The 14,458-nt window shown below is 43.2% G+C and overlaps 1 protein-coding gene across 1 annotated transcript; it reads left to right on the forward strand.

The window, feature by feature from the left end:
- The first annotated feature begins 2,956 nt into the window (after nt 1-2,956).
- Nucleotides 2,957-9,005, forward strand: LOC131522718 (proline-rich protein 36-like). Its single transcript, XM_058748376.1, has 2 exons — nt 2,957-6,006; nt 6,037-9,005. The coding sequence occupies exons 1-2, from the start codon at nt 5,695-5,697 to the stop codon at nt 6,877-6,879; spliced, it is 1,155 nt and encodes a 384-aa protein (XP_058604359.1). The 5' UTR covers nt 2,957-5,694; the 3' UTR covers nt 6,880-9,005.
- Nucleotides 9,006-14,458: the final 5,453 nt, after the last annotated feature.

Below are 14,458 nucleotides of genomic sequence, written 5' to 3' on the forward strand. Positions count from 1 at the left end.
GAAACATTTCAAAGGTCTTGACGATTAACAGGAACAATTTCTGTGGACATGACATGATTAACTGGAACAGTCTCTGGCATAACTTCTTTGAACAAGTCAAATAGACTGGGTGACTCTTGACTACCCTCGGGGACTGCTGAACTGCCCTCCGGGGCTACAGGAACAAACTCATGAACGATTCTTGGGTGATGTGAGCTGGTTTAACTGATACAAGGAAAGCCACAGCGGACTGGTCAACTCAGGAATGATTTGGAACAGATTTGCTTGAGGCAAGGATGGCTGCAGAGATCTTGATTGACTCAAGCGTGTCTAAAACAGGTTTGTTGGACACAATGACCACAGCGGTCTCAGTCGACTAAGGGGGTGTCTGGAACCGGTTTGACTGTTCCAGGGATGGCCACAGCAGTCTCAATCAACTTAGGGGGTGTCTGCAACTGGCTTGACTGATTTATGAATGGTCGCAGCTTAGAGGTATCTGGAACTGACTTGACTGGATCAGGGATAACGGCAGCAATCTTGGTCAAATCAGGAATGTCTGGAACTGGTTTGACTGACCCAGGGATGGCTGCAGCAAATTCAGTTGACTCAGGGGTATCTGGAACTGACAAGACAGGATTAATGAAAACCAGAGCCGAATTGACTTAGAAAAAAAATTAAAACTGGAGTAATGAAGCTCATCTGCTGGGTCCTGATGTGGCCGGTTCGTAGTGTCAGGGATCTGAAAGGAGGATCCAGTTGCAGAGTGAGTGACAAAGGTTTATGGACAAAACAGACTGATACAATGAATGACAACGAACCGGCAAAGACAATAGGGCAAGAGGCACTATAAATAGGGAGTAAATCACACGAGGAACGGATTAAAGCAATTACACTAACAAGAACTCAACAAGGGCTAACAAGAGGGTGTGGTAAAGATGAAACAAGGAGGAGGGGCTAGAGAAGAACATGGCTGACAAAAACAAAGCCATGTGCTAACAAGACAACAAACACAAGAACAAACACAAGACAAACAGAATGTCAGGGCAGAACCCTGACAACAGCAGGTTGGGCTGGTGGTGCTTTGCACACAATAGCTGTGTTGCAAGCATCTGCTGAAAGATCTGGATAAGGGGTAGGGTATATCCTCTGAAGCAATGGCCAAGCTGCACCGTACCACACATCTCGCTCTCTGGGCAACTAAACAAACAACTGCCACAGTCGGCCAATCAATGGCGGTGATTGTGGCCACAGACAGACATCTGTGGCTGAACAGGGCTAACATCGGGGGTAAAGAGAAAAACTTTCTCCTCAAAGCATTGGTTTCTCTGTCCCAACTTTTCTTCAGCTCCGTCATCTGTTGAGACAGTACTCAAAAAGTTCAGAGATGTGAAGAACAGTCTGCAGCCTTTAAGAGATTTATACCATACTGATCCAGATTGGCACTTCAATCCTTTGGAGGGCCTGGCCATCTAAGTCTGAGGACAAGTGACGGGGCCAGAAAGTGAACATCACTTTTTGTGCCCCTTCTCCTTCGAGGTTGCCAGGAGGGGTAAACAAGATTATTCAGAGCAATTGTTCTGAAAATTTAACCTCAAGTTTTTGAAGGGAAATAACGTATTTGGTTACTAACGTTACCTTGGTTCCCTGAGATACGAGAACGACTACTGCATCGCTAGACACTATGGGGAAAACTCCTTTTTCTCAGATGAGTAAAGCCTTTTCAATTACGCAGTGTAACTGCATGTCCATTGGTTCGTGCAGTAAATTAAAAATGAACCAATGGCTCGGCAGTGGAGCTGCGCGAGACTATGGCGATGAAGCCCGCCAGAGCCCCCCAGAATGGGTGGGGCCATCTGGCTATATAAGCGGGCAATTCGCCATAGGATCTCAGGTAAATTCGACTGAAGCGACGACACTGGAGTCATGCATGGCACTGCCAGGAATGCAGTACTCGTTCCCGTATCTCAGGGAACCAAGGTTACGTTAGTAACCGAGAACGTTCCCTTCTGATACGTAACTCGTACTGCATTGCTATGGGAACCAATACAATCCCATCATGCCATGAAAAAAGGAACGACTGAAATGAACTGGCCTTGAGCAACTAAGGACCAAGTATAAGCAGGGTGAGCCCCGCAGGAGGCAAGAGGGCTGAACTCACCGAGGTCAACCCAGCCTTGGATAATCGTTCCAAACTATTTTTTTGCCTTTTCATTGAAGGCAGTCCATGAGCATAGAAGAGTGGGACTCATGCTCTCACTGCCCTTCTGCATCAAGGCTGCACGAGCCACACACGGAGTGCAACATTGCAACAACATCAGTAGAAAATTTGCTCTTTCAGAACTTCTTTAGAAATAAGTTCCTTTAGGCTCCGGGATGGCAGCAGGGGAAGAGCTGAGAGCTGTGCGGATGCTGAAGGCAGCTCAAGCAGGAAGCGCGGAGCGGAAACAGCACAATGGAGCAGGTAGCTGAATCAGCTTATAACCACAGCAAGGCATGTCAATGCCGAGCGGCTTCAAGTCTCGTAGATCAGCGAAGAGATGATTGTCGTCACTGAAGGAGAATTAAACGCTTATATAGACATTCTGGTTGGCCGTGCAGTTACACTGCATGGTTGAAAAGGCTTCAGTCATCAGAGAAAAAAGGAGTTTTCCCCATAGCGTCTAGCGATGCAGTACGAGTGAAGTATCGAAAGGGAACATCTTCCCTCCCTCTCTTCCCCTCCCAATTCTTTCCAGAGGTTGCTTACACCTCACAGGGCTACATCAGGCTCTGAAGCTTGACCGATTATGTTAATTAAGGAATTATTTTTGATAAATAGTATATTCTTTCTTTTAGGTCCAGTGAAGGACTTGACTGTGAGGGTTTAGAGCACAACCAGTCTTGATAATATATATATATATATATATATATATATATATATATATATATATATATATATATATTAAACGCTTCCTCCTCAAGTTTTCTTGTCAAGTTATACTGCACCAAGATATATTGCACCAGTTGTATCAGACTGGGTGAGTGGTCAGGAGACCTGCCTCCCCTAGAGACTGGGGTCCCCTAAGTAGGCAGTTCCCCGGAGTTTGGGGTCCCTTAAGTACGATATACCCTTATAGTAACGAAGTTGAAGCTGCCTCACCCAGACAGTGGGGTTCTCTAAGCAGAAAGCTCCTTTGTAATGCTCAGGTTAAAACAGCCACCCCCTATCGGGGTCCCCTAAGTAGGAAGCTCCCTGAAAGCAATGTTGTCGAAACTTCCTCCCCCAAACATTTTGGTGTAGAGCCAGGGGTCTTCAACGTTTTTCAGGGTAAGGACCCCGTAGATGACAGAGACATGGAGCAGGGACCCCCGATACAAAATGTGTCAAGCAGAGCTACATATTAAGCATACAGCCTTCGATATTAATAGAAATCATTAAGAATATTTTATTGTTAAAATTGATATTTATGCATCATAAAAAACAACATGTGGAGATAAATATCACAATTCATTAGTTGTTTACAGTTATTTTATATTATTTTAATGGATTTGATAATGGAGTGATACATTTTAATTTTACTAGATGGACATTTGCATTCACCAGAACAGAAAGTATATTAAAAATTCACATTTTAATTTTACTGTGAGATAGAAAAATAAATATTTATTTGGATAGTTTCAAGTTTACTAAAAATTAACATTTTAATTTTACTGTGAGATGGACAATTAAGAATCAAATCACTGAGTATCTGAAATTAATGAGGGTTTTCTAATAAAGTGCAGATGTAATGTGTAAGCAAGGGCTCCATAACAAGAATAGCAATGCACAGTGAGACATTTAAGATTATTATTATTATAGGCATTACTTTTACAAATAATTGGAATGGAATTTAAAACATATATTTATACAAATATTTTTCTAGTGGGCTAAACTATTAGTCTGAATTTTCACTGCGCGTATCAATTTTGACAAGCCATATTTTTGTCCCGTGCTAGAATCACCATGTCAATCTCAGCTTCAGAGTGAATCACGCATTTATATGAAGATGTCACTTCCAAAACTCTGCAGCATGTAATTGGCTGTCTGTCCCCTTAGCACCATGAAAAATAATGCTTTTATTATTATAGCTATAGCTAGAATATAGGTGTCACGAATCTGGTCTGCACTTCCGTCCATTCACCACCAGAGGTCACTCGCTCACCACATGGACTTTCACACCACACACCTGATCCCACGCACATACTGATCACACACGCTTTATAAGCCTTGGACTTTCTCTGCCTCTCTGCCGAGTATTGTATGCGTTTACCGCTCCCATAGCTGTAGCTACTCTACAGAGCCCCTGTTGTTTTCCTAGTTTTCCCCTGCCTGTTTGGTTTGTGTTTTCCCGTGTTTGTTCTAGCCCGTGTTTCCCTGGATTAACCCTTGCCTTGCTGTTTGGACTCTGATTGCACCCCATTGGATTCTAGCCCGTGTTCCCTGGATTATCTCTCTCCCTTGCCCACTGGATACTGTTGCCGATCGTCGACCTTTGCTTGCCCTAGGATTACTCTTTGTCTTGTCTCTGCCATACCTGTTTGCCATTGTTTCGACCCTGCCTGTACGACCACGTCTCTGCCTAATAAAAACTTGCACATGGATCCGCATGTCTCACGTCTCGTCAGCCCCGCTACAGAATACTCGGCCTCACAAGGATCCAGCAACTTCTCAGACGGACATTGGTCAGGTATGGACACAAATAGACAATTGTTTGCCCTTAAACAAGGCCCATGTTCATTGGAGACCCATATTAGGGAATTTTTAGTTTTCGTTCATTATTCCGATTTACCAGACATAGTCTTAATTGAGATTTTTTGTGATGGCATTAATCTGCCTCTGCGATCTCAGCTCAGACGCGAGGGCCCGCGTTCATCACTGAGTTGTTTCTTGGATTATGCTCTGTGGTCTGTTGGTTCAGCTTCCACTGTGGGTGTCGCGGAGGAACGCGACACCGCATTCTCTCGTTGGATAGCAGCCACACTGGAGCAGACACACAAAGTGGCAGCTACACTAGAGCACGAGCACAAAATGGTGGCCACAACAACACCCCGTCATGTCATTGCTGCCATTCATGAGCCAAGTCAAGTCAAAGTGATGTCAGGTAATCAAATCAAGTCACAGTTGGTCGTCATCAATCGAGTCATGTCTCAGCTGCTCGTCCAGAGTCACAGCAGCACGTCTCAGCTGTTCACGTCACGGCTGCTCGTCCAGAGTCACAGCAGCACGTCACAGCTGCTCGTCCAGAGTCACAGCAGCACATCACAGCTGCTCGTCCAGAGTCAAAGCATGTCTCAGCTGTTCACGTCACGGCTGCTCGTCCAGAGTCACAGCAGCACGTCACAGCTGCTCGTCCAGAGTCACAGCAGCACGTCACAGCTGCTCGTCCAGAGTCACAGCCGCACGTCACAGCTGCTCGTCCAGAGTCAAAGCACGTCTCAGCTGTTCACGTCACGGCTGCTCGTCCAGAGTCGCAGCAGCCCATCACGGCTGCTCGTCCAGAGTCGCAGCAGCCCATCACGGCTGCTCGTCCAGAGTCGCAGCAGCCCGTCACGGCTGACCTTCCAGAGTCGCAGCAGCCCGTCACGGCTGACCTTCCAGAGTCGCAGCAGCCCGTCACGGCTGACCTTCCAGAGTCACGTCACGTCCGGGCTGACACACCCAGATCATCAAGGTCAGTCTTCCACTATCCCAATTTGATGTCTAGTTTGAGGGATGTACCGCTGGTGTCTGCACGCACGGCTGGTATCCCCAAACCAACTCTCACTAACCCTCCTGTTCTTATGCATATTCCCCTGTCCGAGGTACTTCCCCTGATGGGAATCGCTTTATGTTGCGTTTGGGCTGCGTACACCACCGCAGAACTGCCCGAGGTGGCGGCACACGCTGCAGAACCTTCCGAAGCGGCCGGGCTCGCCTCAGCCTCTTGTATGGTGGTGGCGCCCTGCAATGTTCTCTCGGTCTGTCGAGTTGCGGTCGAGGAGACTGTTACCGCTGTAGAACCTCCAGAGGTGGCGGCAACCGCTGCAGAACCTCCGGAGGTGTCAGTGGTATCCACTCACCAACTCTCGTCTTGCCCTGCCACGGCCACAGAGGCCGTCCTTGATTCCTCGTCCTGTCCTGTTTCGGCCAAGGAGGCCGTCCCTGAACTCTCGTCCTGCCCTGTCATGGCTGTGGAGGCCATCTGTGAATCCTCTGCCTGTCCTGTCGCAGCCAGAAGGGCTGTCAATGAACTCTCGTTCTGTCCTGTCACGGCTATGGAGGCCGTCAATGAACTCTTGTCCTGTCCTGTCGCAGCCAGAAGGGCTGTCCCTGAACTCTCGTTCTGTCCTGTCACGGCTATGGAGGCCGTCAGTGAACTCCCGTTCTATCCTGTCACTGCTATGGAGACTAATTATAAACTTCCTATGTTCCCTACCTCAGTCCTTGTGTCTGTGCATGTTCTGTCTCCTCCTTGTGTCTCCATTCTCCCTAGTTCCCAGGCTCTGCTGTGGGTTCCTGATCCGTCGTGGTGGTCTTCAGGTCCGTCTGCTCCGCTCTGGTCTTCTGCTCCACCTGTTCCACCCACTCCGCTGTGGTGGTCCACTATCTGGCTCTGGTGGTCTTCTGCGCCACCCTGGTGGGTTCGTGCTCTATCTGCGCCGCCGTGGTGGTCTGCTGTCGGGCTCTGGTGGTCTTCTGCACCGCCGTGGAGATCTTTGGGTCCACCCTGGTGGGCTCAAGTCCCGCCTGCTCCGCCCTGGTGGGCTCCAGTCCCGCCTGCTCCGCCCTGGCTTCCTGCTCTGCCGGCTCTACCTCGGTCCCAGATCACTCCGCTTCCACAAGGACCTGGCCCTCCATCCCTCCCCCTGTTCCGCCTCCGCTCCACCTCCCTCCTGGATTAAAGACTGTGTGGAGCGTCTGGAAGCCGCTCTTAGGGGGGGGGGCTCTGTCACGAATCTGGTCTGCACTTCCGTCCATTCACCACCAGAGGTCACTCGCTCACCACATGGACTTTCACACCACACACCACATGGACTCCATTTCCCATCATCCAACACTGATCACAGCTGTCACCAATCACTCATTGCACTAATCACACGCACACCTGATCCAACGCACATACTGATCACACACGCTTTATAAGCCTTGGACTTTCTCTGCCTCTCTGCCGAGTATTGTATGCGTTTACCGCTCCCATAGCTGTAGCTACTCTACAGAGCCCCTGTTGTTTTCCTAGTTTTCCCCTGCCTGTTTGGTTTGTGTTTTCCCTTGTTTGTTCTAGCCCGTGTTTCCCTGGATTAACCCTTGCCTTGCCGTTTGGACTCTGATTGCACCCCATTGGATTCTAGCCCGTGTTCCCTGGATTATCTCTCTGCCTTGCCCACTGGATACTGTTGCCGATCGTCGACCTTTGCTTGCCCTAGGATTACTCTGTCTTGTCTCTGCCATACCTGTTTGCCATTGTTTCGACCCTGCCTGTACGACCACGTCTCTGCCTAATAAAAACTTGCACATGGATCCGCATGTCTCACGCCTCGTCAGCCCCGCTACAGAAGGTTAATAATATATATATATATATATATACAGATGCATCTCAATAAATTAGAATGTCGTGAAAAAGTTCATTTTTTTCTTGTAAGTTATTTCAAAAAGTGAAACTTTCATATATTTTAGATTCATTGCATGTAAAGTAAAACATTTCAAAAGTTTTTTTGTTTTAATTTGGATGATTAGAGCTTACAGCTCATGAAAGTCAAAAACCAGTATCTCAAAATATTAGAATATTTACATTTGAGTTTCAATTAATGACCATCGCTACAGTATAAATTCAGTATAAAGGAGAAGACTGCTGACTTGGCAATGATCCAGAAGATGAACATTGACGCCCTCCACAAAGAGGGTAAGTCACAGAGGGTCATTACTGAAAGGTGTGGCTGTTTCAAAGTGCTGTTTCAAAGCATATTAAATGTAAAGTTGACTGGAAGGAAGAATTTGAGTAGGAAAAGGTGCACAAGCAACAGGGATGACTGCAAGCTTGAGAATACTGTCAAGCAAAGCTGATTCAGACACTTGGGAGAGCTTCACAAGGAGTGGACTGAAGCTGGAGTCAGTGCATCAAGAGTCACCACGCTCAGACATCTTCAGGAAAAGGGCTACCAAGCCGCTTCTGAAACAGAAACAACATCAGAAGCATCTTACCTGGGCTGTGGAGAAAAAGAACTGGACTGCTCAGTGGTCCAAAGTCCTCTTTTCAGATGAAAGTAAATTTTGCATTTAATTTGGAAATCAAGGTCCCAGAGTATGGAGGAAGAGTGGAGAGGCACAAAATCCATGTTGCTTGAAGTCCAGTGTGAAGTTTCTGTGATGATTTGGGCTGCCATGTCATCTGCTGGTGTTGGTCCACTGTGTTTTCTGAAGTCCACAGTCAACGCAGCCATCTACCAGGAAATTTTAGAGCACTGATTTCATTTTCCAGCAGAACTTGGCACCTTCCCACACTGCCAAAGGTACCAAAAGCTGGTTCAATGACCATGGTGTTACTGTGCTTGATTGGCCAGCAAACTCGCCTGACCTGAACCCCATAGAGAATCTATGGGGTATTGTCAAGAGGAAGATGAGAGACACCAGACCCAACAATGCAGATGAGCTGAAGGCCACTGTCAAAGAAACCTGGGCTTCCATATTACCAGCAGTTCCACAAACTGATCACCTCCTTGCCACGCCGAATTGAGGCAGTAATTAAAGCAAAAGGAGCCCCTACCAAGTATTGAGTACATATACAGTAAATGAACATACTTTCCAGAAGGCCAACAATTCACTAAAAATTTTATTTTATTGGTCTTATGAAGTATTCTAATTTGTTGAGATAGTGAATTGGTGGGTTTTGTTAAATGTGAGCCAAAATCATCATAATTAAAATAACCAAAGACTTAAACTACTTCAGTCTGTGTGCATTGAATTTATTTAATACACGAGTTTCACAATTTGAGTTGAATTACTGAAATAAATGAACTTTTCCACGACATTCTAATTTATTGAGATGCACCTGTATATATATATATATATATATATATATATATATAGCTATATAGGAGAGTGTGAAAGACCGTTCACTTCATTCACTATACTGCAGTATATGAGTGGACAACACTTTCTCACTCCCAACTCATCACACATTGACACTTGGTCAGGATCCCTTGGTGTCATTTTTCGACGTGCAGGATCCTCCTTTGTTTTCAGTTGTTTGTCTTAATTTAATGGTTTGCATGTATTTGTAAAAAAAATAGAAATAATAGTTATACTTTATTTCAATTGTCCACTTTACACATTCTACTAACTATAAGTAACTTTGTAACTACATGTCAACTAATTCTCATTAATTTGCAACTACATGTCTACTAACTCTCAGTAGGGTAGATCTAGGGTTAGTAGAATAAGTCCACGTATACTTGCAAAGTTTCTCATACTCAGTATGTTGTATGTTGTGGGCCCATCAAAATAAATGCAGACTATCTATTCCTCTCACAAATCAATCGTTTTACCTTGGAAGACTTGGAATATTAATACTTTTTTAATAAATTACAACCCGAATTCCGGAAATGTTGGGACAAAAAGGCTTTGCAAATCTCATCATCTACAGTGCATAACATCCTCAAAAGATTCAGAGAAACTGAAGAAATTTTTGTGCGTAAGGGACAAGGCCGAAGAACTTTGTTGGATGCCCGTGGTCTTCGGGCTCTCAGACGACACTGCATCACTTATCGGCATGATTCTGTCATTGACATTACTAAATGGGCCCAGGAATACTTCCAGAAACCACTGTTGGTAAACACAATCTGCCGTACCATCTGCAGATGCCAACTAAAGCTCTATCATGCAAAAAGGAAGCCATATGTGGTCCATGGTCCAGAAGCACCATCGTGTCCTGTGGGCCAAAGCTCATTTAAAATGGACTGTTTCAAAGTGGAAAAGTGTTCTATGGTCAGACGAGTCCAAATTTGACATTCTTGTTGGAAGATCACGGACGCAGTGTCCTCCGGGCTAAAGAGGAAGGAGACTTTCCAGCGTGTTATCAGTGTTCAGTTCAAAAGCCAGCATTTCTGATGACATGGGGGTGCATAAGTGCATGCATCATGGGCAGCTTGCATGTTTTGGAAGGCACTATGAATGCTGAAAGGTATATAAAGGTTTTAGAGCAACATATGTTCCTCTCCAGACAACGTTTATTCCAGCAGGACAATGCAAAACCACATACTGCAGCTATTACAACAGCATGGCTTCATACCACCATGAATGCTGAAAGGCACTATGAATGCTGAAAGGTATATAAAGGTTTTAGAGCAACATATGCTCCCCTCCAGATGACATGTATTTCAGCAGGACAATGCAAAACCACATACTGCAGCTATTACAACAGCATGGCTTCATGCCATCATCTTCTGTCTGTCTTGTCACGCACCCACCTGCTCCTGCTATATATTCACTCTTTGTTCACCCGCTGTCCGCTTAGAATAATTTTCTTCCCAACCTGACCGGTCCCGCTAAATTTAGATCTCGTTTCCAGAATCTTACATTTTCACTACTAAAAGAGAGATTTTTTTTTCTGAAAGAGAGAGATAACAAATAAAAATGTAGTCTGCACAAAACTTGGAGACTATTTGTTATTTTATTATGCTTCTTGTCAAGATACAAAATTTGTTTATCCTTTTGCTGTCAACAGTATTAAAAAAAGTGTCACAGAGAAAATAGAAATAAAAATGTAGGTTGTTCAAAAATTATATTTCTTATTTTTATTAATCTTGTCAAGATACAACTCATTTAACATTTTGCTGTCAACACAATAGGAAAAACGTGTCGCAGAGAAAAAAAAAATATATATAGGTTGTAGGCTACAAAAATTGTAGCCTATTTGTTATTTTTATTCGTCTTGTCAAAATGCAAAATTCGTTTAAAGGGGTCATCAGATGTCCATTTTCCATAAGTTGATATGATTCTTTAGGGTCTTAATGAAAAGTCTATAACATAGTTTGGGTAGAATTTCTCAATGGTAGTGAAAAACAACACCCTTTTTACCCTGTCAAAAACAGCTCTTTTCGCAGCAACCCGTTTTGTTGCATGTCCCTTTAAATGCTAATGAGCTCTGCCCACCCCTCTCTTCCGTGGGGTGACAAGCCGTACTGTTTACTTTAGCTGCATTTAGCCGCGGGATTTGCTAACTAGCACATTATTAGGAAAGGCGATCTGCAAAGATCGCCTTATAGTAAAAAAAACTTATACTCACTTCTGTAGGTGAAACTGGATCACAAATGATTTGCGTGAACATAGACTCATTTAGGTAGACAAAAACAAAGGTAATCCACTGCGTCTTCAGCGGCTCAGGTGTCGGGAGTAAATGACGACTATGTTCATTATTACATCCAACAACAAAACACAACGTTGAAACAATGGTGGACTGTTTACAGTTCACTCAGGGAGGGTCTAAGGTAAAAGAGCAGTGTGAATCAACAATCATGGGAGGGGCCTGAGTCTGTGTGACATCACACAGCCAAGAATCTTAGAACGGCTTGATTTGAGAAAGGGGTTATCATGTATCGGGATTAAAAAAAAAAAAACACTGGGTGGATTTTTATCATTTTAGAGTGGCCTTTTATTGTGGCCAGCCTAAGTCACACCTGTGCAATAATCATGCTGTCTAATCAGCATCTTGATTTGCCACACCTGTGAGGTGGATGGATTATCTCGGCAAAGGAGAAGTGCTCACTAACACAGATTTAGACAGATTTGTGAACAATATTTGAGAGAAATATGCCTTTTGTGTACATAGAAAAGTCTTAGATCTTTGAGTTCAGCTCATGAAAATGGGGCAAAACAAAATGTTGCGTTTATAATTTTGTTCAGTGTAGTTGTGAACGTCTTTCAACCTCCCTCCATGTGGACAGGAAGTGAGTTACAATGGGACCAAACCAAGATTTACACTGCCTAAGTGGAACCCCCGAATAAACAAGATGCTTCAATTTATACGGGTAAACAATAGATTCCTCAATTGCTCTCCAAGACACAGAAGCGTCAGGATCAACCCAAACTGATAAAGGGCGGAGGGAAAAGACTTAAGCATACAGTCTAAAATTAGGGAAAGAAAGACCTCCATGTAATCTACATCATTGTAAGGTACACTCTAAAAAGGCTGGGTTAAAAAATAACCCAACCTTAACCCAGCCGCTAGGTAACTATGGGACAGAACACTCGCTGAGTTTAAACATTTGACCCAGAATGCGGGGTCATTTATTTAACCCAACCAGTGGGTCAGGTTAACTGTGTTGCTGGGTTAAACATTACCCAAACATTGGGTTATTTGTTGTATCATTGCCTTGCTGCCTTTATATTTATCAATATTACCAATAATAATAATAATCACAAAGGAATGTAAAATAATTTTTCTGTAATACAATTACACAACAAAAAAATGCAACTGTAAATATCAATTTAATGAGTTTTCACATTTCTTTTTAAAACAATTTTTGAATGGGTGCAACTGTTACACATTACATCCAATCACTTCAGACACATAAAACAACGTTTTTTGTAGATCAGTTTCTTTATAACACAAAACTTTGTAAACTAGGTATTGTAGATTCCTATTCTTTGTCAACATTGCAGCATCATAACACTATGAAATTGATTATTGCCACATGAGAATCAGTCCAAATATTGTGCCATTAAAACTAAGCCAAACAAAGAGACCTACAACAGACAATACATGTGACAAAAAATTAAAACATTACAAGTGAAAAAGATAAACAGCCTCAAGCAACAAGTCCGTTTCAATGGCATGGCCCGAAACAATGGCGAAGGTGTGGGATGACGTTGTCTCATCACCAAGGCACAAAATGTGCAGGAATGCATCACCATGTTGGTCCCCACCTGTTAATTACATGACACTTAGAGTAGTAAGTAGCCGCCAGCAAATGACAAAATGATTAATTGCTTTGACCTTTCGTGACCTCATAATATTATTATTAATAATAATAATAATATCCATATGTGCCCCTTTGATCTCATAACAAGTTTCGGATGCGGAAATCGGTCAAGCGTGAAACTCCGGCGTCATCCGGGAAGAGCTATGTTATCCGGTGGTGGAAAAAAACATAAATGAGCTGTCAAGTATTGTTTTGAAGATATTATGCCCCGTTTTGAATCTTTCTCATGGAAACATCTGTGTGACGAGCGAGTGCCCCTCCCATCTGCGGTGCGCGTATCAGGTTGCGTTCTGTCTCCCTCTCTCTCTCCCCCTCTCTCACCATCCCCCTCACACTCTCTCTCTCTCTCTCTCTCTCTCTCTCTCTATGGGAGATGTGTGAAAAAGATAATGGTTTTAAGGACAAAAATCAGAATAAATAAACCATTTTTAACAGAACAGTTTTAAGACACGCATATATTCTGTTGGTTGTATAAAAAGAATTTAAATAAAATAGGCTATCGATGACGGATAAAAAAAAAAATAATAATAAAAAAATGTTTGCCTTAACAAATAAAATGGTTAAAAAATATAAATGGTCTTACATTCTTCAGGGGAAGCAGAGAATACGCGTCTTCACGGTATCCCAGTCGGTCTCAAACGAACTGATTACAAAATTGTGTTTAGTTTAAACTTTAGCTCTCTTTCTCTCTCTCTCGCTATGGGAGTGAGTTTTCTCTCGTGTGTGTGTGTGTGTGTGTGTGTGAGAGAGAGATTTGTATACTTTAATGCTTCCCTAATACGTCTGAAGTTCTTATATTTTAAATTATTTTACATCAGTCACTATAGTTTTTTAATGTTTCTTATTTTATTCATCCTCTTCAAAATTGTGCCCCGCCGCTCACTGCGTGATGAAACATGCAAAGTTGAATTCCCTTTCAGAAATTCGATCCAGAGACCCATCGGATGTTTAGACAGATGCAACCGTGGACAGCGTAATTTACGCGTTTGTTTTAAGAAGCTTGTTTAAAAAACAGTTCTAGGCGTCTGTTTCAGTTCGAGCCGAGAAAAATAAATATTTAAAATTAGCCATGGTCACGAACAATTTAGAGGTAAGCTTACACAGGAAACAAACAGTCACAATTTATCAATTTAATGGTGCTTTACACGCTGCTATCCTCTTTAACCTTATAGAATTTCAGAAGCCGATTATGTAAGGTGTTTTCACATATGGAAGCGTATTTTTACGGTCTAAACAGCATGCATTTCTCATGATCTCTATTATTTTACAGATACATGGTGGAAGAGATATTTTGAGGAGTTTTCGTTGTTATTTAAATTACTAATAAAATATTTAAACTATGAACATTTAATTATTTAATTTCTACATAATATTATTTAATTTATTTAACTTTTAACTCTATGCGCCCTACGCCTTAACACTGATAACTATATTACGTTTCGCGTATTTAAATTAATATCACAGCTTTTTATTAGGGCCCTTAATAGTTCTCGTATTTTGTGAG

The sequence above is a fragment of the Onychostoma macrolepis genome, chromosome 17, assembly GCF_012432095.1.
Source record: "Onychostoma macrolepis isolate SWU-2019 chromosome 17, ASM1243209v1, whole genome shotgun sequence".
NCBI classification, from domain to species: Eukaryota; Metazoa; Chordata; class Actinopteri; order Cypriniformes; family Cyprinidae; genus Onychostoma; species Onychostoma macrolepis.